This window comes from Crocodylus porosus, unplaced genomic scaffold, assembly GCF_001723895.1.
Source record: "Crocodylus porosus isolate Cpor-Errol unplaced genomic scaffold, CroPor_comp1, whole genome shotgun sequence".
Classification (NCBI taxonomy): Eukaryota; Metazoa; Chordata; order Crocodylia; family Crocodylidae; genus Crocodylus; species Crocodylus porosus.
Genome location: NW_017728916.1, coordinates 4,018,567 through 4,039,080, shown reverse-complemented (window position 1 = coordinate 4,039,080; position 20,514 = coordinate 4,018,567). Strand labels below are relative to the sequence as shown.

The 20,514-nt window shown below is 42.3% G+C and overlaps 1 protein-coding gene across 3 annotated transcripts in view; it reads right to left on the bottom strand.

Moving 5' to 3' along the window:
* Positions 1-4,815: 4,815 nt before the first annotated feature.
* The window catches only part of LPAR4 (lysophosphatidic acid receptor 4), a 72,198-nt gene continuing 56,499 nt past the window's right edge, over positions 4,816-20,514 (bottom strand). For all 3 annotated transcript variants that reach the window (XM_019536267.1, XM_019536265.1, XM_019536266.1), the window contains exon 2: positions 4,816-6,885. In XM_019536267.1, the coding sequence (XP_019391812.1) occupies positions 5,685-6,734 (1,050 nt within the window). In that variant the 5' untranslated portion in view covers positions 6,735-6,885 and the 3' untranslated portion in view covers positions 4,816-5,684. The remainder of the gene's footprint in view (positions 6,886-20,514) is intronic.

Sequence of the window (20,514 nt, the reverse complement as noted above, 5' to 3'; positions counted from 1 at the left end):
TCCAGCTTGGCTTACCAGCATCTGAAAAATTACTTTTCCTCTCTCTGAATGCATAATTGGTTATTTATATACAAACCATACAGGCATTTACTCAGTATACCTTCAACTAAAAAGATTAGTCAAAAACTGTCCTAACAGATGTGAGTGTCAGTCAACATATGATCTCCATATAATTTATAAGGTATTAAATTACAAAATAATGAATCTTTTCAGTTAGCATTTTGGCACATGATGATAGTATTTCATTTTATGTGAGACTATCAACCACAGCTCTCGCCCCATAAAACTGCAAACAGAAATTTGTAAGCATTGGCACTCGTTTCACTTAGAAAAAGACAACCATTATGCTCACATTACAGTTAAGCTATGTATGTACAGCCTGGATGTTATCCAGTCACATACAGTTCTTTCCCCCCTCTCTTTTAACATTTCCTTAAGAAGGCTAGACAGTGGTTTCTAGGTTAAAAAAAATCTTGCAAATTTAACTAGTAGAAGGTCAGCTGAGTTAGTGCAAGGTCTTCCAGGATCGCTAGTAACAAGATACTCCTTTGTAGCTGGCTTTGGTACTCTGGGCCAAATTCTTTTCTCAAATTCTGAAGCAACTCTATTGCTTTCATTAATGCGAACAGATTTTGTACCAAGAAAATCCCATCCCCCAAGTGTAACAGAAGAATCTCATCTTTATTCTGATGGCATGAAAGCAGAAAGGAGAAGCTTTCAAGCAGAGAGATTCACAAGCTGAAAATCAAAGCTTTCCGTTAAGAATGAGCTGGCAACTAAACAGAAGTTTCTATTTTTTCTTTTGAAAAATTGAAATAATGATCTAAATGGCCCTGGCCTCTGAGATCTGAGTGTAATAACGTACCAGGATATTTTGCCTTACCCAGAGGGAAGAAGCTGGATTAAAAGTTTAGAAATGTCTTTCCTGTGGTTACCTAAGCTTTCTGCTGCAACCCTTGCCTTACATGCTCCCTCCCTAGCACCATCATCTTCCTCAGTTAGAGCAACTTGTAACATTTCAGGTGTACAACATCCAGTTAATGGGTGGAGCTGAGATCTCCATTGTAAGAATGCATTGAACTTGTTAATGATTTGACAGACTCCACTCCTTGCTTGACAGAGCTTGGCTGTGAAAATAGGCGACAAGCTCCTACTTGCATCAAAGGCTGCAAACCTTTCTCCCTTCACACCACCACATTCTGGATTTTGATCTGAAGTGATGGAAACAGCTTCTTTGAAATGTATACATTTTATGGCAAGTGTTGAAACAGGTTGATTGCCTGAAGGAAGCAGGGATTTCAGAAATCCTACATGATTCAGTGCAGGCGTAGATTGAAGGGGAGAAAAAAAATCTCTACTTGGCACCAGCCTAAATAGCTGTATTGAGTTACCAGTACCAAAATCATCCCTGAACACAAATATCCCAAGTATCTTGTTCTAGGGGGAAAGAAACAGTCTGGTTAAAACTGGATTCATGTCTTGTGCAGACCCGGGGGGAAAGTGGTTGAACAAATGTCGCAGTTTTTTAAAATACCAGTTAATCCACTTATGTCATTGGACAGCTTTCAAATGTATTTTTCTAAGTACCAATGAGTTCCCTAGGAACATGCTGCTGAGCTCTGTTCTGCCACCTACATGAGATGATATCTATGGGTACAGCAATAAGGTAACAAGGGGTGGATGAGAAGGGCACTAGCCCTGGCTGCCCACTGGGAGGTGGTGTATGAAAAGCAGCAGCTGCTGCTGCCATATCGGCTACTACCACAGCTGCAGCTGCCTGGGCCCCAGCACTGCTCCTGATGCCTGGAGCACAGACCCTGGTAGTTACATCTCTGGGGTACAGACAGATGAAACAACTGTACTGCTATCAAAGGAAACCAGTAAGCTATTATGATCCAACTTTTGTGTCTGTATGATCTGGTAGAAATACATGCATGGTAACTCTACTGCAGCTTTAACCATTTTTCATCCAGGTTCAAAATTAAGGCAGTTCATCTAGCCTGTATTGGTATAGGTTCATGTAGACAGTGGTTGGATTATAACAGTTTATGCAAACTCCCAAGCAGCAGCGCCCCCTCCCCTGTTAAAGTGGTTTAAAGGTACATTTGTCCACACTTTATTCTGATAAATGGTTTACCTCATCTCTCATTATTGCTACCTTTCTCTGTTGTACAGAAATGCTGGTGGCTTTGTAGCCTGACACTTAATATGTAGCAATAAACCTCTGAAACTAATACGAGATATGGGGTTCTAGTTAAGATGACTACACCTCAGAGCTAAGCACCAAAGACTGGGCTATTCTGTCGTTTGGTCTACAAGAGGTAATCATAAAAAATTTATCATACCCGCTCTGCATCAAGGGGTGACAGATGCTATAATCAGGGTGTGTACAGAACTTGCTTTTTTGCCATTTAAAGCGCTTTATTGCTGTGACTTAACAGAAGCGTATGGCTTCACAGAACTTTAAAAATGGGTACGGTGCATTAAATTAACCCTTGTTAAATGAGGTATTCAATTTGAAGTGCTGTATTTTACAGCACTTTAGCAACCTACAGTACTTTAAATAACTTTTGTATGCTGGTCAAATTCCTGACCAGCAGAGAAGCCCCAGGAGACTGTGGAGCATCCCCTGCTTCCTAGCCTGGGAAGTACAGGAAGGCTCAGAAACACCCTCTATTCCTCACCTTCCCCACCACCAAAAACTGCCCTTCTGTCATGATTAAGAGCATTGTAATTTTATAGTGCTATAAGAAGTGTTCTAAATTACAGCGCTGTAAAACCTGTGTGGAGCACTTCTGTATACACCCTTAAAATGTAATTGGTTTATATGGCCTTGATAGGCATATGTCTGTTTCTTATTAATAAAGAGCAGTGCTAAATAAATGCTATTTGCAAAGTGTGTCTCTTTGTTTGCACTTAGTAAACACAAAACAACTCCAGTCATTTTAAGACTGGACTGCCTGTCCTAGAAGGCTCAGCATGAGAACAATAGAAATGATATTGTTCAATTCATTTCACTGTAGGCTGATAAATACTGCTCATCTCCAAGGCTAGGGGCAGACATTCAAAAAACCTAAGCCTGAATTGATTCCGTTTTTGCAGGTTAGTCTAACCTAGCGTGGCTAAATCACTTTGTAACTGCACAGACATCCCAGACATGCAGGCACATGCCTGCAGTGACTCGGGCAAGATGCTGGGGGGCGGGGGGTGCTAAAGCAGTCCTTCCTTCCCTTCCACAGCACTGTGCTGAGGGGGGAGCATGGCCAGGCCCTGGCAGGATGCTCTGATTAGCCCAGCAGGGAATTGATAACAGTGTTTATCACCCCCAACTCAGCGTTTATTGCCCCAATAAGAAAACAACAGAGGGACATTATGAGCTACCTGTCAATTCTACCTGTTGACTCAGCATGGATGATAGCCAGCATGTGGTCTGCTAGCTAATACACAGACACCTCTCAGGAAGGCAGAGGAGTTGGGGGGAATTCCTGCTTAGCAGGGAGGGGGAAGCAGCCTGCAGTCTCTGCTGGAGTTCCAGCCAGGGAGCACAGGGGAGAGGCCAGCTCTGTGGAGCAAAGAGCCCCACTCAACCCAGAGAGCATGCTGGGATGCAGGGGGAGTTTGGTTCATCTTAAACCAGCAAGGGGTCTGGGACAGACATTGCATAAACCAGTTTGATCCAAAATCAGTTAAGTCTGATACTACATTTAACCATGTTTATCTCAAACCCATTTCAGCCATTTTCAAACTGGTTTATGTGTGCTGAATATCTGTTCTGTTACATGTTTAAACCAGTTTCTGATCACTTAACCCAGTATATGTAGCCTAATAGCTCTCAGTTAGAAGCAGATTTAAAACATTACCTAAAAGCGTGGGGGCTTAATTTAACATTGAGGTAATCGGTAACTTCAAAATGCTTCCGAATGTTAATTGGGTTACACCCAACCTCTATTGCCTGTGCATCTTCCATCTAGGAAGGAATGCCTCAGAGTCTGATCCCACTGCTATTCAACTCCCACTGAAGTTAATAGGCCTTCTGTCTGCATAGGAGCTGCAGGGCTGAACTCCTCAGTAGCATGCATTAGTTTCCAGCTAGTTAACAGACCTCACTTTACAGGGGATTTCTCCCTTTCCATGAAGAACTGCAACATGTGTAATAAATTAATTGCAAAACAAGAAAACACATTGCTTTACCTGACAGGGAAATTAATGCTGCTGATGTAGAAGCTTCTGCTTGTTTATGAAGTAGCCAGGATGCTCTCACTTAGCAAAAGACCCTGCCTTGTAACCTACAGAAAAGAAATTGCTCATAAGTTCCTCTGCTACATCGGGGTCTATTATGCCTCTTGCCAATATGCATGCAAATTCTTAAGTATGTATCAAAATATTATGGCTCTTCAATCTTTTCTTAGACCAAACTGCCAGAGATATTGTCTGACAGGCCTTTTATTTGACCTGAGTTTGTGCAGATAAGGACTAAACTATTTTCACTTGTAATTTCTTGGGGTACAGAAACGCCAGCCTTAACAAATCTGTAATGTGATCTTTTCTGTCTACAGTTGGCATTTAATGCAGTGTTAAAATAAATTACAAGGTAGCTTAATTATGCAGCTCAAAAGAATACAGCATCTTTTAGGGGACTGTGCAAGTTGCTTCATTTTTTGCTCTTCCCCATTATTAGTAGTAACAAATAACCATTACCTGTAATTCACAGAAGGACTAATTAAGCTCCAACCCAATCTGTATCTACTTTTTCAACTTTAGATAATAGTATGCTTAAAAACTGCATTTAGTATATCCAGAATATACGCTTGTAGTAAAATAAGAAAAAGCTGAAAGCTTTTATTATACCTCTTTAAGCAAACGTACATATATGTGTGAAATTATTGAGCTAATATAGGGTGATGTACTTTTCATAAGACAGGGAAAATTGATGGAGATCTCTAAAGTAAAAAGATAAAGATTTATATTTCCTGACTGTCACATGTCTAATGCTAGAGGGGAAAAATGCCAAATGCTGGCATCTTCCAATACAAGAATCATCTCAATTCCTCCTTGGCTGGTACATGAATTTTCAACAAGGCATAGTCTCCAAAAAGAGATCTAGCTAGATTTAGATACACTGAGCTCTCAACACTGAAGAGTCTGTTGCACCTAGTAGGGAAATCCCAGTGTTAGGTCTTATCTACCCATGTAGTTATCTTTGATTATCTGTTCCTGGATAACTGTTTTTGTTTAAGGTTAGGAATGCTTAAGGCTAGGAAGGCTAGGATAACTGTTTTTAAGGCTAGATGTTGCATTTGTCCTGGGATCAGCAGTGCCAGTTTCTGTCCCAGAACAGAAGTTGTGGTATTGGTATGTATATAAACTGCCCTTATAATCAAGGCTGAGCAGCTGAATGTACTACTGCTTTTCTGTCACTGATCCAATGATGCAATCCTAAAACAACCATTCAGATGCACTGTGTGATGCTCTAAGTGTTATTCTGCAAACCTTTTTAGAGCCTGTCCCAGGACAACGAACAAGGATGTCTGAACAATTGCTTTTTGTTCCAGAAGAAAATGGTTTCTCCCAGGACAAATGTGATGTCTCTTCATAGCCTAACTCTATATGAGCCAGTTTCTTGTGGAATAAAATGGACTACACACAGAGTTAATCCATGGGTAACTCCATGGGTAGACAACCCCTTAGAAATGAGATTCAGATGTTGGATCTCCCCCATTCGTAATTGCCTGGTCACCCATTTCGTCCTGTATTGCTGGCAGTGCAGTAGGCTTCGTGAGAGGGGTGTCAGTCTTGAAGAGGGAATCCATTTTTATTTGGGGTTTTATGTTGAAAGACTTTTGGAAAGATTCTGATGTGAAGTAATAGATAAATGGGTCAAAGCAGCAGTTCAGTGTTGCAATGCACAATGTGATTGGGTACATTGTCCTAGCAAATCTCTCCAGAGAGCAGTTTGCTATGGCTTGCGATCTCACCAGAGCATACAAGAAGAGTATGGAATTGTAAGGCACAAAGCATACTACAAAAATGGCCACATGCACAATGATCATCTTCAGTACTTTCTCTTTGTTTGTCCCAATCTGAGATAATGTAGCTGGTTTCCGAAGAGTCCTCAGAACCAATGAAGAGCATGTAAGGTTGAGTAGTAAAGGAATGATGAATCCTACCACTTCAATAAATATAGTGATCTTAGACAAATAGGTCTTCCAGATACGTTTGGAAAAACCCTCAAAGCAGGTTGTACTAGTGTTGGAGATGTTGGTTGTAGAGAACAACGAAGCTGAAATTCCACCACTTAGAACCAGTATCCAAACACCAGCACACACTATGGCTGAATTTCTTCTTGTCCTAATGGTACGAGATCTGAATGGGTAAACAATAGCTAGGAATCGATCAACACTGATGCAAGTGAGAAACAGCATGCTTCCATAGATGTTGGTGAGAAACGCCGTCCCTGAAATCTTGCACAAACTGTCTCCAAAAGGCCAATGCCTGTTAAAATTGTAAAAAATTTTAAAAGGCAACGTGAATACAAAGAGCAAGTCTGAAACAGCTAGGTTTGTCATAATGATGACGGTCTCACTTCTCATCTTCATTCTACAGCAGAAAACAAGTAGGGAGGCACAGTTTGTGATTAAGCCAAGGATGAACACGACACTGTAGACTGCTCCATACAGATTGTATTTAAAGGAATCATCTATCAAGCAGGTATGATTATTGCTGTGGTTTCCCATTCCAAGTTTGTGATGTGCTTTGGGAGCCCTTCAAAGCTGAATTCAGTGACATCCATAAAATAAGTTAGTAAGCTCTTCCTTCCTTAAGAAACACATTCCAATGATGTTGCTTGAAACGGATGGCACGTATTTGTCGTTTGTCCCTTCCATCCTGAGGGGGGAGAGAAAAAAAAAAAAGCAGTCAGATCTGCATCTAGTTGTACTGTAAATACATGGAAAATGCATAATCATCTGTCTCGAAAACATGTTTTTAGAATTATGGATATTTAGGAATTTTTAATGCATTTCAAGTCATTAGATACTACATAAGTAATAGTCTAGGTACCTTTTGTTTCAGTAATGTAATGACATACATTATTCACACTGCTATAAGAAATGTATTTTCTTGTATAATAATTTCAAATTTCTTGATTCATCTGGAAATACACCCTGAAGGGAACTTCCAAAAAGTCACAAAGGACAGTTAGGCATTTATCCTGCGATAAATCATTTTTATCTCAGGACAAAGTGCCATCACACAGACCTCCATCCTTGTTATCCCAGGGTAAATGTTAAAAATGTTTCCTGAATAAGAGGCAGTAACAGTTTATCCCAGGATATTGCAAAATATGTTTGTACAGTTATTCTCGGACTTTATTATTGAATCAATGGCAGAAAAGTGGCAGTGCATTCAGCTGCTTAGTACAACCTAATAAGGGCAATGTATGTACATGCCAATTCTGAGATATTTTTGTTCTCGGACAAACACAGGCACAGCTTATTCAGGGACAAATACATTATCTGTTCCTAGTCTTAGGCACCCATCTTCTCACTGAAGATCAGTGTCAGCAGGCTAACTCCATCTCTGAACCCTGGAAAATCTTCCCTTAAACTCTCAAGTTGGCCATAAGGTTTGGGAGGAAATAATGTCCTAGGACATCCGTAGATGAAACGAGGGCCCTAAATTGAAGTGGTGAGTTTTAAAAAAAAGCCGCTGCTTTAATTTAGGGCTGATTAAACCCTGGTGTCATGCATACACCCTGGGTTTGCGTTGAAGTTTATATTTCTATGTCACTGCAAATTGATGTTGACGCAGACTGTCGATGGGAAACTCGTGCAGGTGCTAAAACTAGGCTGGGCCTGTGTCATCGATACAATTAGGAGCTAAAAGATTGCACTGTAACTATTCAGTTTTCAAGGGGTTGCACGCCATGGGCATGTCCAGACATGCAGGCATGCGTGGTTTGTGGCACCGCAAAGCACACACGTTGCACGTTAAACTGTGTGTGGGGCTACTAATTTGCAGTGGGCGTGGAAGTGGGGGTGGGCGCAGGGGAAATTTGCTACTAGGATTTTCTGGTAGCAAAAAAACCCCCAGAACAATAAGTGGTGCAAAAATACGTGATAATAGTTGGCACCAGGACAAAAATGCAGAGATGGGGGAGCAGGCAGCCCAGGAGGCTGGCTGGGGCACAGCATGCCTCAGCAGGGGACTAACTGGCCGGCTGAGGATGCCCCTCACTGAGGGATGCAGAGACAGGGAGCACCAGCCCAAGGCTGCCTACTCCTCTGTCTCGAGACACATTGCACCCCAGTCAGCACCCACTGAGACTCAGCATGCCTCAGCACAGGGGCTCTGCAGCACGTGGAGATGAGGGAGCAGGCAGCCCTGTCTCCATGTGCTACCCTGCTGACTTACCTGCCACTCTGGTGGGGAGGGGAGTGTGAGCTGCCAGCAAGTAAAGCGGTCGCTGTGCTGCGGGGGGCCTGGTGTTTCCCTCTGCAGCAGCAGTGGCCCTCCTCAGACAGCAGCTGCCTGTAGACACCCGACTCAGGTGCCCAGGGGGCACTGCAGCCGCGGAGGGAAGCACTGGGCCCCTGCACAACTCAGGCAGGCAGGTAGGCTCGGGAGGGGGGACCGAGATCAAGTTCACCGCTTTTCTTGGGCAGAGCCTGCTTTCCCAAGCTGCTGCCAGGTTGCCTGCAGGGCTTCCGTGCAGCTCAGGGGCTCTGCAGGAGCCTGGTGCTTTGCTCAAGGAGTTTTAGTTCGCTGCGCCCCAAGTCATTTAAGGCGCATTACACTGCTAAATTTCCTGCAGCAGCTGGAATTAATGTGCAATACATGGCTGAGGCATTCAAACACTGCCACCATTAAAGTGGTGCAAAAGCATTTAGCCTGCTTTAAAAAGTGTCATGCACACATGCCTCTCGTTTCATCTACACACAGCACTAGGCACAAGACATCATTGACATCTAGAACCAACAGCATTCTGAAATGTTCATCTGGAGCCATGCAGAGAACAGAAACTCTATACTGTAAAGTATTCTGATGCTCTGACATTTTGGTTTGAACCAATGAAGCCAGGAAGCCTCAAATTATCTATAAAAGAAAGAATTCAAAAACAACACGTTATCAAAATGAAACATTTTGTGTACTTTGATTTTGCCTCTTTTTAATTTTATAATAGAAACATTCTATACAAAATTGTTTCAAAATGAAAAAAAGTCACAGCTTTTGATTCTGGAAGGATTAAAATAAGATATTTCACCATTGTCACAACTTTTTGGTCTTTTCAGAAAATTTCTGCAAAAAACAAAAGCATTTAGGGTTTGACAGTGCTTTTTTCTCCAAAGGAAAATAGTTGTCTTTGACTAATTTCAGAAACAGGAATGTTGGAAATAGAACAAAGTCTCTTCTCCTGTGACCTCTAGCCCAACGAAGCAAGGTCTAGAGATACAGACAGTTCATATAATACCAAAAAAAGTTAGATGTCCATCTGAAAAGAAGAGTTTAGGGCTTCACTCAGCCTTGTTCCATCCCAAGTTCACTGATAAGACTTCTGCAAAAAAAACCCAAACAATTTTCTAAATACCTAAACAATTTTAAGTTAGCGTTTTTGTTTTTTTTTTTAATTTGACCATGGGCAGGGTCATACCTCAGAGGAAGTGAAAAGAAGGGCAAGGTCAGGCAACTAGAGGAGAAATTTCTGCATTACAATTTACCATAAAGTAAATGGGGATCAGAAAATCTCGGTTCCTGTTATAATTTGTAATCTAATAACTGACCAAGTAACGAAAATGATGGGGGGAGGGGGTGTTGATAGATGAAACCTTTCATCAGGAGCCGGAGCCACACCACATAGAGACCCTGTGGCAGTAGGGGATAAATAGCAAATGTGAGGTGTGACTGGCTTAAAGTCTATGAAATAAATGAAAGAATGTGTTGTGTGCAGGCTGTAAACAACCAAACGAAATCTGAATATTGAATCAAGAGAACCGATTACATACTGTCTTATAAAATCAAGTATTTGCCACAACGTATGTCTGCTTAAAAAGTTTACATTCTCCATGTTTTTGAGTGTACGTTATCCAGAGGTCAACTGGCATAATGTGAACTGCTCAAGACACTACTACATTTTTTGTAGGAACAAGACTTTGCCTGGTGATGCCAGACAAATTCTAGACTAATCTGAGTGCCCAGAAACCCATACACTTACTACACATGCTGCAAAAGCAGCATTGTGTGCTAGTCTTCTCATCAGAGGCCTTTCCTTCCCCTTTATAGATTATCCCTGCTAAAGAACACAATACTGTGTAGGGAAATGCCTGGAACATAGTGCTGACTCAGAAGGCGTTTATCCAAAACAGATGGACCATGGCCCCAACTGCAAATCCTTACCCTGGAACTGCCCTTCATGCATTTCCTGTCACAAAGGGCTGAAGCAACAACTTCTCTATAGATCTTAAAGGAGTTAGCACTTTGGCAGAAAAATACAGCAGTAAGCCACCCTCTTTGCTCATTGCCTGTCCAGCTAGCTGTGTATGTGCCGCACTTTCAGAACCTGGCCTCTAATTTCCTGGCAGGCTTTTGGTACATAATAAAGAGACATCAGAACATTCATTTTTATTTATGTTTGAGCTTTGTATTAGTAGCAAGATTCTGGGTTAACACACATGCAGATCTGAAGCAGACATGCCATTATCTGATGATTGCGTTTGGTAGTGTGACATGACAAACAAGATCAAAGCCTGCATTCAAATTTTTGTGCCGTGTAAACAAACAGAAACGTTGTTATGTGAACCAACTATCTGTTGTATAGAAAGAGCAAAATGTTCTTTGGTCTCTCTCAGCTTTGCAATGCATGCATTTCCCTTGCACGACTTCAGTGTCATGCCAAATTGAAAGTAATTGCCAAGCAAATGGAAACAAACAAGAATTTCATAGGTACTGAATGCACAACCTCATTTTAGAAGGGATGATGATAAATTATTGGGAAATGCACTTTCTTTACATATGAAGTAATCTAAAATAATCATAAACTAAATCAACAAAGTTAGCTACTATGTATGCATTTGTGTAGGAGTAATACTTTCCCTTCCTGCTATCTACATAAATGTTATGCTTTCCCTTCTTTTAAAGGCAATAACACGCAATCAGAGTGATAGACATGCCACTCCCAACAGAGGTCGTCTGCCTCATCCTTAAACCTCGGCTTAATAGATCCATGCTTGGCTTCTAACTGTCCTGAAATATATGAAGAGACTCTTATCTCTTATCAGAAGAAATCTTGTAACAGTTACAGCAAAGTTTGACTTCCACAAGTAAACTTTCCTTTTTTATTCCTTATTTAGACCCAAGTTTTCTAAGTGGCCTCAGTCTGTACTCCCTATTCATGCCTCTAAATTTTGAGGAGGCATAATATTGGGGATCCATGTTTTTATGCACCCAAAATTTAGGTTTGTGTGCTCACAACAAATGTGGAGAGACAGCTCCCCAGTTTATGTGCATGGTCTAGGATTTTTCGATGCACCAGACTGTACTCTAAACCATATGCTTGCAATCTTAGGCTAGGGACAGAAGCTACACATAAACCTGTTTAAGTGATCAGAAACTGGTTTAAACCTGTAACAGAACAGAAGCTCAGTGCATATAAACCAATTTCAAAATGGCTGAAACTGGTTTAAGCTAAGTCTGATACTATATTCAACCAGGTTTAACTGATTTGGGTCAAACTGGTTTATGAAACTTCTGTCCCAGACCCCCTCCTGATTCAAGTTAAATCACAGTTCCCCAGCATCCTAGCATGCTTTGCAACCCTGGATTGGACTGGGCTGTCTGCTCCAGGGAGCAGGCCTGGCCCACTGTCCCTGGAGCAGTGAGGGCTGGCTGACAAGAGGGTGGGGAGGCAAGCCCAGTTGGGGATGCAGACCAGTCTGCAGGGGGCAAGGGGTACTGCCCCCCCGCCCCCCCGGAGCCAGGGAGCGGGGCTAAACATCCCTTTCCCCCACTCAAATTTACTGCTGGTTGCAACTATGGACTACAAATCCCAGAAGTGCCTGGAAGCAGGAAGAGGAAGTGATGAGCAACACCTGCAGGGTCCTGCTGCTGTAATTGTGGACTGAAAATCCCAGAGACCTCAGGGGCAGCAGGAAGAGGAAGTGAATACACAACCAGAGAGCTGTCCTCTAGAACCTTCTGGCCTGAGCCACCGCAGGCATGTGGCTGCATTTCTTGAATCAAAAGGTAAATGTCTGTTCACTTCTGTTTCAAGTTAATCTGTGCATCTTAGACTAACCTGCAAAGACTGAATTGGTTCAGTGCTTTTTGACCGTCTGTACTTAGCTTTAAAGGCTACGTTTGAAAGGTTTGCATTTATGGGCAGTCAAACTGCATTATATGTCAGCAGGCTGACTTAAGTATCCTGAAACTCCAGTATACTAGGGAAAAGATGCCTGATCATTTAATTGTCTTTTCTTTTAATGGGATCTAAATCACAGTGTGGACAATTACCACTTTTTCTGATGCATCAGTCTACTTGAGTTGTCTGCCAGCAAGTGTCCAGGATAAGTTATGGCCTGGAGAACATGAGTCTGTTGTCTACACATCTAACACCCAGGCAATTAAATGAGCTGGCAAAGTACTTTGAAACTGTGCCATACACTTCTAATTCCAAAGCATTAAGGTTTACAGTTTTAATTTTTTGAATGTAAGCTTCATTCTCTTTCTCACCATCCAGAATGAAAGCAACAACAAACTTTTCCTGTGCATCCTGCTTACCACACTGTTGCTCTGTTGTGAAAAATTAAGATACGGCAGCACATTTTTAACATGCCACATTAAGCGTGTATAAACAAAAATCTTTATAAAACTCTGTTTTTCAATCAGGTCACATCTGTAGATTTACTGTCTTCAGTGTAAGATACAAAAACAATTGTGGTTCAGCAGTCATTAATAACGATTCCCTAATGGAATACACAAAACCACTTTATGTTGTAGTAGAGAACGACTTTGTCTATTAAATCTTGTGTCAAGGGGTGCTGCAAGAAAGCCTGCATCTGCTGTTAGGCAAACCAGTGCAACCCCATTGAAATCGGAGTTAAACCTGTAAGGATGCAACAGGTAAACTGAGAGTAGAATTTGCTCTCCATCAGTTGTCCTCCATTACAGGGATGTTTCTCTGCCATACACTTAAAAATACTAGTAAGTGTAGTCTCCTTCATCTTCCTAAGACACAAAACTGCTTTGTTTCTGTCCCTGTTACTCCATTGTGTTTCCATGTTAAGACACCCATGCAACTTCCATGCCCTAGCCTCTCCAGACTTTTTGATAATCATGCATCTTTCCTTGGCATCCAAAGGCTTTTAATTTGGTTTTGTACAGCGTAAATTGCATGGCTGTCCAGAATGGACAAATATCAACTTTCCCCAGATAACTGTGTCAGAAAGTCTTGAGTCAACAGCTAGTGCAGGGTAGAGACTGGCACGCTCAATACCTATGCTGGTATTATATCCCTGACTTCCTAGGTCAGACTCTTTACTGGCATCACATAAATCACTCTGATATAGGGCTGTATGTCATGTCTTCCTTTTTTAATACTGGTATAAGGACAGGTTATACTAGTGTAAGCATGTGGTTTGTCCAGGCCTTGAGCTTTGCAGCTCTTATTGTTGAAGCTGTTTTCCTTTGGTTACCTCTAATAGCTCACTCTCCACACATTGTCTATTATACAGAGGGCCAGAAGATTAAAGTCTGGACTTCGAATTGAAACTCACAATTCATATCTTCATATGCTAGTATTATAAACAGATGAAAAATATTTATTCAAATATAAGATTGCCCTGATTATAAGATGATCCTCTCCTTCCTCAATAATTAGATTCTGTATCTGGAAAATTTCCAAATGTGTTACAATTTTCCAGGTATAGAATCTAATTACTGGAAGTTTGCCTGGAATTTGTCCCTTCCTACTGTTACAGCAGGGAAAATTAAATCTAGAGAGAGTGTCAGGTAGCTCTTGCCTTTTTCCTTTCCCAAGTTCTCCCTCCCTCCTCCCTTACTGTCACTGTCAGACCCTGCTGTCCCTGAGTACATGGAATTGAGGAGCAAATATAAAAACACTAGCCTTGAACTAAACATAACTATAGCAATCTGCATATAGTACCCATAGACTTAATCCATCTGGAATTGATGCATTTGACCTTTTTTGAAATTGCTGCGAGATTTAGCACAGGTATTCCATAAATACTTTTAAGCAGCACTTTTGTATTTACTTATGTAGAGTACAGACTATGCATGATATTAGTCCAAAGACAAAAGGTACATGATGTACCATCTAGATCACTGGGGTGAGCCCTAGCAGAGTCAACAGTGTTTCAAGTCATTGTGGCCCCAGAGCTTGGCACTGCTCAGTATGTGTGTATAATCCAGATACCTCCCTCTCCACCACCCCCATGTGTTCATTAGTCCACCACTCATGACTGGAACCAGGTGTTCTTGTCACGAGTCCTGGGATACTCTAAAAATTTATATGCAGGTGAGGCACAGGACAACCTGGTCCAGCTCTAATTCTTGAAGGGTGGGGTGACACAGATTACATGAGACAGGCTAAGAGAGGAAGAGACAGAGGGATTTTGGGTGAACTGTTTGGGGCACTATTTGGTGATGTCTGGTAGACATTTAAGGCTGGTGAAGAAACAGGAATCATTGGAAGTGGGAAAGAAAGGCACAGCTCTGCTAATGAAAGTAAAAAGGAAGTTGAAATGTATTCAGTATATAGTGGCTCATCATAATTTGAAAAAGAGTTGGTGCTGAAGGAGACTGAGAACAATGGGTACTACCATATATCTTATTTGGATGTGTTATACTAATCTGCCCTTGTGGTAAGTTCCTATCAGTATTTCACTTCTCAGCATCTCGTGGGCTCAGATTAAGTGCAGCAACTGGGCAGAAGCCTGGCTGCTGCCCTGCAGCCTTGATCAGTGACCCGAGAGGCAGAAGCAGAGAGTGGCAAGATGGTGGTAGCTATGAATGCTGGTGAGCTGAAAGCAGAGAAGTGAAGATCAGAGAAGGAGAGAAGAGACCAGACAGAGTGAAGTCACAAATATGGAGATTCAGACTGAGAGCTGGAATTATGATTGGCAGCTGGTGCAGCAATACACGAAGATGAAGGCAAAAGTAAAAGCAGCTGAAACTGCACAGGGAAGGAGCAAGCCAGGAGAAGAGTGATGGGAAGAAGATAAGAGAGCAGCCAGACCAGGGCAAGCAGCAACAGGAACCAAAGAGCTGAAGAAGAATGAAAAGGAGGAGCCGGATGATGGAATCTGGAAGAAGGAGGCAAGTGGAGCCAGGACGACAGGGACAAGGATCCCAGAGAGACTTTGAGGCTCAGGGTACGCACGGCAGTGACTAGAGAAAAGGTACAGGAGAGAAAGACCATAAAGAGGTATGACTTTTTTGATTGATATTTTGAAAGTGAATCCCAAGTACTTATAATCCATGATGGCCTACCCAAAAAGTATCACCTTCTGGCATGGAGGGCCTATGAGCAGTTCTGGAGAAACTATAAGGAAATGGAGGAGAAGGAAGAACCGCAAGGACTGATTTTTGCCGCTGAACAAGAGTCAGGGGAGAAAGTGATCATTGTCAAACTGTATTTGGACATCCGTGAGGAAATAGACATGAAGAGATGGAGAGTCCAGAGAGTACTGTTTGTGGAAAAGGTGAGAGACAAATATAATGTGTGGACTGGGGTGTTTGGGGTGTGACTGATTCTAAGGGAGGAGGAGAGGAGCCCAGGAGAGATGTGGCACCTACTGTAAATTATTCATGTTATAGGGCACTGGGGCTACATTATATACCAAGTGCAGACTCAATGTAGCAAACGAGGGCATTTGGCAGCCTACTGTAGCCTGACCATTTGCTACCAGTGTGGTGGGAGAGGGCAGAGAGCTCATATGCACCAGGAAGTGCTGAAATGTGGAATATGTCAGAAGGAAGGCCACGTGCAAAACATGCCCAGATTCTCTCTCTAACAAAGCAAGACAGATGAGAGAGGAGGAGGGAGAGGTGGGGGAGGTTGGGATGGATTCAGAGAAGGAAACATTGGTGGAAGAAACACCGGAGGTGGAAAGGGGTAGAATGAGTGTTGTGGTGGCTGCACAACAATAAGAGGAGGAGAGAGAAGAGGAGGAAGAATATGGAAGCACAAGCATGGAAACAGAAGTAGAGAAAGAAATCCCAGAGATTCACCAGAGAAGAAAGTTCTAAGGTAGAGAAAAGGAAAGGGATTGAGCCATAGGAAAGGAAGAAACAAAGGCTGTCACGGTTTCGGAAGAAGAAAACAGGGAGAAGTGTTGCTAGTGGGGAATGATAGGTTGAAAATGGAGACAGAAGGGTCTGCTGAGCCAGAAGGAAGTGTGTGTATGAGGAAGGAGTCAGGGAAGGCAGTAGCAGCCTCTCTCAATAGAAGCTCTGGAGAACCTAGTGAGAGCAACAGGGATGAGGAAGGGGGGAGGAACAAGAGTCACTGATAATCAGCAGTAACATGGACAACTCATAAAACAAGACAGATGAGGACCAGTGGCTTCCACCTTTTCTTTATCGTGGCGTTGTGTGTTGTAACTTCAAATGTGAGAAGTTTATTGACAGGAAAGAGGTGGGACTGAATGGCAGCAACTTCAAGGTCTATCAGTGCAGACATAATGTGTCTACAAGAGTGTGCAATACCGTGCGGAGATGAATATAAATATCTGGAGAAGAGACAGGGTTTGAGGAGGTCATGGTGGGTGGGGACAAATGCAAACAAGGCAACAGGGGTGGCAGTGTTAATTAAAAACCCAGAGGTTAAAGTCAAGCAAGTGCTAGTAGAAGGAAGAATGCAGACCGTGTTGTTGAAACAAAAGAGATGGAGGTAGAGTTGTTTAATGTATACATACCCTTGGAAAGGGAGGGGAAATGTAAGCTGCTTATAAAGGCAGTGCTCCTGCTGCTTCTATATACCACCCTGGTCTTCTCTCCCTCAGAGCAAGTCATCCGGAGCATCCAAAGAGCTATGTGTGATTTCTTTTGGAACTCCATGTGAGAGGAAGTGGTGAGGACCATGCTGTACAAAGCAAAATGGTCTGGAGGCAGAGGAATGCCAGATGTCCTACTGTTCTTCTGGGCCAAATACATGAGCCTGGTTTTCAAACTGGCAACAGAGGCAGAATCCAGAACAGTCTGCTTTGTAGAGTATTTTGCAGGGCAGCTGCTGCAACAGTAGTGGGTGTACAGGACAACAAACTGGAGCCCACAGGTCATGGAGTCCCCATGGTTCTACAAAGCCCTGAAATGCTTCTAGGGCAAATACAAGCTGCACAATGAGGCCCCAGCAACTCTGGTGAACCACCTCAAGATACAGGGGGTGATAAGGGCAAGAGACATCATATCACACATGGATTTTCTACCTGTTGACAGCTACCAGGCCATATAGAAACAAATCTTCCACAAGGACCTGCAGAAGGAGCACAGAGATTTAAACTGGCAAACAGCCCACTGGGCATTCCTTATGCAGGCATGAAAAAATAGCACAGGACAGAGAAGTCCATCCAATTGCCCGAGGCAATCCTACTGGTGGCAGGCAGAAACAATTGACCTTTTCTGGGACTGCCCGTACACCAGAGAAGTGTGGAAGAAAATATGTGCACTCCTTCTGGTGGTGACCGGTTTCAGAACCCTGACCAGTAAAGCAGTCCTCTATGGGCACTTGACCAACAGCAAGGGGCCCCAGCAGCTCACTTCAACCAATTCATCTCCTGCTTCAGGTATGCCCTTTGGATAACCAGGAAGTTGCTCATAAACAGGCACACAGACCTCATAGTCAAGAACAGTATTAAAATGGGACTGAGGTGAAATGTACTGGTACTACAGAAGGATAGAAGACGATGACAGAAAAGAGACAGCAGACCTCATATGGAAGAGAGGGGACTGGCATAGATTTTTCAGAGAAAAGCCCTCCAGAAAGAACAACGAGGAGGACAGAGATGCAGATGATGAATACAATGACGAGTGAAAGGAATGGACAAACAGGAGGAGGATTTGGGAGGAGAGGGAACTGAGGGAGTCTTTTACAATACTGATGTTTTCAAGGAAATGATAAGTACGTGGTGCGAACTTTGTGACGGGACTAAAATAGCTTAATTGTAAAGTGCATTTTTAGTTTGTCAAGTGAACCACAGCGGTCATATAACAGACTGTTAGGAGTTTCAGTTATATATAACTGTATAAATATTTTTGGAAAAAAAAAAAAAATCAGTGTTTGCCCAAAATGGGCCATGTATTCTATAGTCATGCTCAGTGCTGGCTGCATTTAATCAACTTCATTGTTGGTTTCCATTACTGAGCACATGTTGCCTTTGGCAGCAGTTTAATGATGGACACTGTATTTAATGTGGTTTCCATGTAAGACAAAGAGCTTTTTTCCACATTCTGATGGGGGGTGGGGAAGCTTTGTCATATATTCAAGTAAATACGGTAATTTAATGGCACTGTAAAGTGATTCTTAACTTCATTGGACTAAATATTCAAGGGGGTTTGTTGTATAAAACAGCAAGTGAAAACAGCAAACCAATAAGCTGTTTCATTTTAGACTGACCAGGAAACTGACAAAACCAAAGCCTTTCAAAATTCTGAGGGATCACTTTTTTTAATGTAAAATGTTAGCCTAATATGTTATTACACAGAGAGGACCAGAATTTGGAAGGTGGACAGACTGGATTTCTGAAAAGGAACAGGCCAAGAAGTTGATAGAATTTTTCTGGAACTTCTCATACAAATAGGTCTCCATGATGGCTTTCTATAACCAGAACATCAGGGCTTAGAGGTCTGTGTGTTTCAATAAATGCAACCCCTGACTCAGTAATAAGACCATACATATTCTTCACATACTCTTCTTGTACACAGCACACTATAGGCAAGAGCAATATGCAGAAGAAAGCTGAAGGCTTCCACATCATCACTGTGCACTCATTCAACATAATATAACAATAGAGTTGCATTATGTATAACAACTATTCATCGAAATGAAAACTGTATCTAGGCCTAGTAAGATAAATGCAGGTTGTAGAGTTTAGATAATCTTTGTTTTTGAATAGTTTTCCTTCCTGTCTGTTTGTAATGTTATTTTGATTATGGAAGGATTTTGGATGATAACTTGCATAGTTTTAAAAACAGATTTACTCATCTTCAAATTTGTAAGGGCTTACTCCTTCATTTAAGACTAAAAAATTTGAATTCTTCCCGATCTGAAGAAGGACCACAAATGCGGATCCTGCAGATATGCGCAAAAGACTTTCTTAAAAAAAAATAAAGTAAGCTGAGGTTGATTCACAAACCTGTGATATTTCTAATGGCTCTACGATATAAGCAATACAATCTTATAGGGATCACAGAGACCTGATGGAACTCCACCTATGACTGGACCACAGGCATAGGGGGATACACCCGGTACAGGAGGGATCATTGGGAAGAAGAGCAGAAGAGTTGCTCTCTATGTAAAGGAACATTTCACCTCCCTTGCAGTGAAAGTTGGATGCAAGGAAAGGTGACTTCAGACCCTCTGGGTCAAGATATGGGGAAAGCACAAGGAAGAGGGCTTGATCATAGGAGTTTATTACAGACCTTTGAACCAAGAATACTCTTGAGAACTGGCAGAGGCTTCACGCTTGTGGAGCATGGTTGTCATGTGTGACTTCAACTATCAGATATCGTGTGGGATGAGCAGTCGGCTAGACCCAATCGCTCACAAAGCTTCCTCACTCGCGTTGAGGAGGTCTAACTCAGGAAGCCTACAAGATGACCAGGAGCAAGGCACTTCTAGACTTGGTTCTGGCCAAAGGGGATGATCTAGTGAGCAACCTGCAGATTGAAGGGAAACTGGGTGACAGTGACTATGAGATGATCACTTTCTCCATCCACCACAAGCCAGGGAAATCAGCCAGTAGAGTAGAAATCCTTAATTTTTAGAAAGCTGATTTCCACAAACCCAGGAGATTGGTTGGCAAAGCCTTGCGGGACCATGGTTCAATGAGAAAGGAAATACAAGAAGAGTGGTCTTTCCTCAAGCAAGCAATCATAAAAGCTCAAAGAAAGTCTATTCCCTATTGCAAGACATGCAGCAAAAGAGCTAAGAGACCCCTTTGGCTCAACAGGGAAGTCACGACCTCCTGAAATTAAAGCAAGAAGCCTACAAGGGACAGAAGTCAGGAACAACTACCAAAAAGGAGTGCTCAGCAGCTGCCTGCACATGTACAGAGCAGTTCAGGACAGTGAAAACACTAACCAAACAAACTGGCAACTGGAAATCAACAAAAAGTCCTTCTTTATAGATTTCATAGACATTAGGGCTGGAAGGGACCTTGGCAGATCAAAGAGTCCAGCCCCTTGCCCCAAGTGCAGGAAGTCAGCTGGGGTCATAGGATCCCAGCAAGATAAGCATCCAATTTACTCTTGAAGGTGTTCAATGTAGGTGCTTGAACCACCTCC